The sequence below is a fragment of the Mastacembelus armatus genome, chromosome 3, assembly GCF_900324485.2.
Source record: "Mastacembelus armatus chromosome 3, fMasArm1.2, whole genome shotgun sequence".
NCBI classification, from domain to species: domain Eukaryota; kingdom Metazoa; phylum Chordata; class Actinopteri; order Synbranchiformes; family Mastacembelidae; genus Mastacembelus; species Mastacembelus armatus.
In genome coordinates, this window is record NC_046635.1 from 2,759,066 (window position 1) to 2,764,528 (window position 5,463).

Sequence of the window (5,463 nt, forward strand, 5' to 3'; positions counted from 1 at the left end):
TCGGGTAAAAGGGAAGAACTGCATCCTCACCTAAGCTCACCACCACCACCACCACCTCCTCCTCCTCCTCCAGCAGATTTGTTTGTAGGGGATAAGGCGATTTCGTCTCGTGCCTTTTGACAGTAAGTATGAATGTCAGAATGAAGGGAGGCTGTTTCAATGAGAAGACGATATCGTATCTGTAATGTCTGTGCTCAGCATGTCTTCAGTGTACAGCACCATGTTCACACAAAACAATTCTAATTATAGGGCCTAATAATAACAATAGCTTGTAGTTTTACCACCTCGTATTGCAAAATGTGCGTAGATTCCTGGACTGTGCAGTCTCCAAAACAATGAATCCATCATTTATTTGCCCAAACCAACTGCTGTTTTCTCTTGTCTTCTCTTCTCCTCGCAGCCCCAGAGACCGTCAGAGGGATAAAGTCATTCAGATTCACCGGAGCTCCATAATCTAACAGCACAGATCCAGCTTTTCGTCTCATCACATAAAATGGCAACCATGAGTGACCACGGAGGATCAAAAGACGCATTTGGGCTCAAGCCCTGGTCGTAGAGAAATTGACCACCTGATGTGCGCTGGAGAAAGCGAAGGGACAGTGTTTTGGTGTGGCTTGTTGACTTGGTCTATAATGCTGAACAAATAAAGCACGCCGCAAGTTTGACACAGAGCGTCTGCGTAACAGGCTATGCCACCGGCCCTTAGTTTTTGGTTATGGTAATGATGTCATAAAACATCGGAGGCCTGTCTCCTATCATGTAAGTAGCCACATGGACTGCACTCAGCATGGACCTAACTGAGGTGTGGTTGTGATTCTGGCATTAACAACTGATTGCTCGAATCGGTTGATGCCTCATTTCTCTCTGTGCGCGCTCCGAGCTGCAACTTTTGTTCCCTGGCCTGCACCCACATCGCCCTGAGGCGGTTACTGTAGCGCTCACGGACCGAACCGCTCACTGACTTAAAATGGAGTTTGCCATGGTGGGTGCGGACGGCGGGTGCAATAGTCACCTGCCTTATGGATATGCCCAAGCTCGCGCACGGGAAAGAGAGCGCGAGAGGGAGCGCCAGGCTGCCCACTCGAGAGCGGCGGCTGCAGCGGCCGCGGCCGAAGGTGGATCCGGTGCTGAAGGAGCTGGAGGCGGCAGTGGCGGCGGTGGCAGCGGCGGCGTGGGGGGGGCAAACCTCCACCTCCACCTCCTCCTCGAGCGCTCATCTCCTTAACAACCGCCAGCATCAGTCTCGCGCCGCCTCTTCCACGAACGCCAACATCAGCAGCAGCGGTACCGCCTCGCGCCCCTCCTCCTCCTCCACCTCCACCTCCTCCTCGCAGCCGCCACAGCACCAGCAGGAGCCCGAGCAGCAGCAGAGAGTTCTCAGAGAGCGCAAAAAGCAGCGCGGACGGTGGAGACGCAGTCGGACGACTCTCGGCGGAGATCTGCGCCACTCGGAGCTGGCGCTGCTCGGATCCGAGGAAGAGATCATGATTGAGGAGGAAGAGGCCGAGGGGGCCGAGGAAGAGGAGGAGGAGGAGGAGGAGGGGGGGGACCGGGGAAGCAAGAGGTCGAGTTTTCTGTGTAACATGGATGATGAGGAGGAGACGGTCTCGATCACTGACAGGCGCCCTCAGTCCGGATACGAAAATGTTTACAGCGAGTGCGGCTGCTGCGAGAGAGTTGTCATCAACGTGTCGGGGCTGAAGTTTGAAACTCAGCTCAAGACTCTCACTCAGTTCCCGGACACGCTCCTGGGAGACCCGGACAAGCGAATCAGGTACTTTGACCCGCTGAGGAACGAATACTTCTTCGACCGGAACCGACCAAGTTTTGACGCCATTCTTTACTATTACCAGTCAGGGGGGCGGTTGAAAAGACCTGTAAACGTCCCGTTTGACATCTTCTCGGAGGAGGTGAAGTTTTATGAACTCGGGGAGGAGGCGATACTGAAGTTTCGGGAGGATGAGGGTTTTGTCAAAGAGGAGGAAAAGCCTCTGCCAGAGGACGAGTTCAAGCGCCAGATTTGGTTGCTGTTCGAGTACCCAGAGAGTTCGAGCCCTGCCAGGGGCATAGCGGTCGTGTCCGTCCTGGTTATAGTTATTTCTATTGTCATTTTCTGCCTGGAGACGCTGCCGGAGTTCAGGGATGAAAAAGAGTATCTGCAGCCACGACACAACTCCACTCAGCCTGACCACGGATTTACTCCTTTCAACGACCCGTTTTTCATCGTGGAAACTGTTTGTATCATCTGGTTCTCCTTTGAGATTATAGTCCGCTTCTTTGCGAGTCCAAGCAAAGCCGCTTTCTTTAAAAACATTATGAACTCGATAGACATTGTATCCATTTTGCCTTACTTCATAACTCTTGGCACGGACCTGGCGCAGCACCAAGGCAACGGGCAGCAGGCGATGAGCTTTGCCATACTGAGAATAATCCGCCTTGTCAGGGTGTTTCGCATCTTTAAACTGTCCAGACACTCCAAGGGGCTGCAGATCCTGGGTCACACCCTGCGCGCCAGCATGAGGGAGCTGGCCCTCCTCATTTTCTTCCTGGTCATAGGTGTCATCCTGTTCTCCAGCGCGGTGTACTTCGCTGAGGCGGACGAGCCCACCTCTCAGTTCACGAGCATCCCCGACGCTTTCTGGTGGGCCGTGGTGACCATGACCACCGTGGGCTATGGTGACATGAAGCCCATCACTGTCGGTGGGAAGATAGTGGGCTCCCTCTGCGCGATCGCTGGCGTTTTAACCATCGCGCTCCCGGTGCCGGTTATAGTGTCCAACTTCAACTACTTTTACCACAGGGAGACCGATAACGAAGATCAGCCCCCGGTGGTGGAGAGCATGCCCCCGGGCTGCCCGTATTTCCCAGACTTTCTAAGGAAATTCAAAGGTTCGCCTTCTGGCTCCTCGCTGGGTGACAAAGCGGAGTACATGGAGATGGAGGAGGGTGTGACGGAGTCGCTTTGTGGTCTTGACAAGAGTCCCAGTAAAGGAAACGGCACAGACATAAGCAGAAGAAACAGTACTAACTCAAAATCCATTCAGACTGACGTGTGATTAAGTCGATTTTCATTTTCCCTTCTCTTTTTTTCTAATCAAGAATACACCCTCCAAAGTTTCTGCACGCCCAGCAGCAGGTGGTCCCCCTAACACAAGTTTTACGCACGCCTAAGAACCCACGTACACTTGCACACACACACCCGCACTCACAGGTCACCAATTGACGGGTTAAAATCTTTCATTCTCTCCACCTCAGAAAACTTACTTTCTTCCAAGTCCTCTCCACACCCATGAACCCTTAGCAACAGCCAGGATTTGTCTAAAGGATTGATTCATTAATTCAACCTGTCCGGGCTTCCAAATCTGACATAATCGAAATTCTAGAGAAGACAGGCTATGCATTCGCACTTTATAAGTTTCATCTGTCAGAAACAGTAGGGATGATCGTTTTGCTGTTATGCAATAAAGCAAAAATTTGTTTGCACTAATAATTTGCGCTGGGTTTGGCGGATTTTTCTTTTAGAGACAGAAACTGTAGGCCATGCAAGTGGCAATAATTTAGTCATCCTCTGAACACTCAAGAATGTTTCAGCAACTTCCACAAAGAGAGCAAACTACGGATATTAATAACCCCTTTCATACTCTGCCAGTAAAAATTGGACTCCAATAAAGGAAAAGCCCAAGACAGATAAAAAAATACTTTTGTTATTGTTCCAACACTTAATATTAACAAAAAGCTCGATGATAAGACGTAGCATTTGGTCTTCGTCAAATAAACCAGGGCTAGAATTATTTCTATGACATGCACACAAATATGCTTTTCCATAACAGGCCAAGAAAAGCCTTGTGTTGTTGCCCCACTCAGAGCTATAAGCACAGGAATCATCAGTTACACATGGCTGGAGAAACGGCCCGCCCGGCCTCGTTTTGTATGGACAGGCTTGGAGCCCTGGCGACAACAGTTTTCCCAATTTTGTTTAAACCACCTCAAAATGACAATATCCCTTTACACGGACGCGGATGGAAAGCTATAGCAAAAATGACTCTGCTGTGGAAACTCCTGGCAGGGGAGTTTACGAGCAGCTTCCTCTCCTGTCCGCTGGACTTCATGCACAAAATATTTTTTTTCCTCGAGGACTATGATTATCTCTGAGCTCAGAGGATCTTCGGGATGTGGATGTCTTCCAAGGTATGTAGCCTGCAGTTCGTGTGTGACAGTGATTTATGTTCAGTGATGATGATGAAAACACCCAGTGTCATGGTAATGAGCCAATAGTGCTCCCGAATCTTTTGAAGGGGAAAAGACGATAAATCCATGCAACACTCACCGCTCAACACTCTCATTATCTATCATTAGATAAGGAGAATATTTAATAATATCGCGCCCTAACATTTATTTTCGACACATGGCTATATACAAAAACAAAGGATGACGCACGATTACGCATGCGTGTTAGCGCCAATAATACCGTAGATAGATGGACATGCAGTGATCATGTGGTCAGTTATTGTTTCTCCTGTATGTTTCTGCTACATATTCAACAATATCACCAACACCTCTGCAGTGATCTCATCTAAGGTGACATTAGGCCAGCCGAGCTGACAGCACGTGACAAAGGCTTTGGAAGATCAGATTTTAGTTTACAGTTTCCTTGTTTTGCCTCTGCTGTCCAGTCATCTTGCCGATACTATTCTCACCTTCTCCAGCAGGTGCAGTAGGTGTCACATTGTGACACATGAGGCCAGATATACAGTTTCATTTATCAGCTTAAACCATTGCTTTTTTTTAATTTAAAATGTGTGGGTAGAACATTTTTTCTGTCTTAAGTGAAAACACACTGTTCTCAGGGTATTACACGACCAAGTAAAAGTTAAATCCTTCTTCCAGGTCAATAGTGTTTGTTGTTTGTAACTTCAGTTGTTTGTTTCACTGTGCAGAATCATGTATGTGCAGTTTGACACCTGAAGTCTGTTTTTATATTCAGCTGCTGAATGGGTAAAGTTCCTCTGCGACCACCTTCAATCTCAGTTCAAGATCAGGGGGATTCTGTGGCATCACAACCCTGGTCCAGTGCCCAGTTTACACAAATGTGATGTGAAAACCTGAAGCCTCCAGTGCACACAGACTGTGAATGGGCTTGTCACTGTACAGTATGAGACTTATTGTGTCCGGAATTTAAACAGCTGCAGAATATGGATTTTTTTAATGATGCCATTTCAATTTTATGGAGGGGAAAATCATGTGAAACACAAAGTATTATTCAAAGTAGAGTGTATTTAGGGGTTTATGTACAGCAACATTCGCCCCACAGATGGGATCAAAGATGCTGCTGGTTTATATATTTAAAGAAATAAATAATACAGCAAGAAAAAGAACATAATACAATCCAGGAACAATCCCTTTACTGCTGGAGGTGGGAAAGTTTTCGATCTACACACTGTTAAGTTGAGAAAACATTATAAT

The 5,463-nt window shown here is 48.0% G+C and overlaps 1 protein-coding gene across 1 annotated transcript; it reads left to right on the plus strand.

The window, feature by feature from the left end:
- The first annotated feature begins 967 nt into the window (after nucleotides 1–967).
- Nucleotides 968–3,264, plus strand: kcna4 (potassium voltage-gated channel, shaker-related subfamily, member 4). Its single transcript, XM_026320047.2, is given in 2 exon segments — nucleotides 968–1,180; nucleotides 1,182–3,264. Coding segments are annotated over 2 exon segments (2,088 nt in total). The 3' UTR covers nucleotides 3,057–3,264.
- The last annotated feature ends 2,199 nt before the right edge of the window (nucleotides 3,265–5,463 follow it).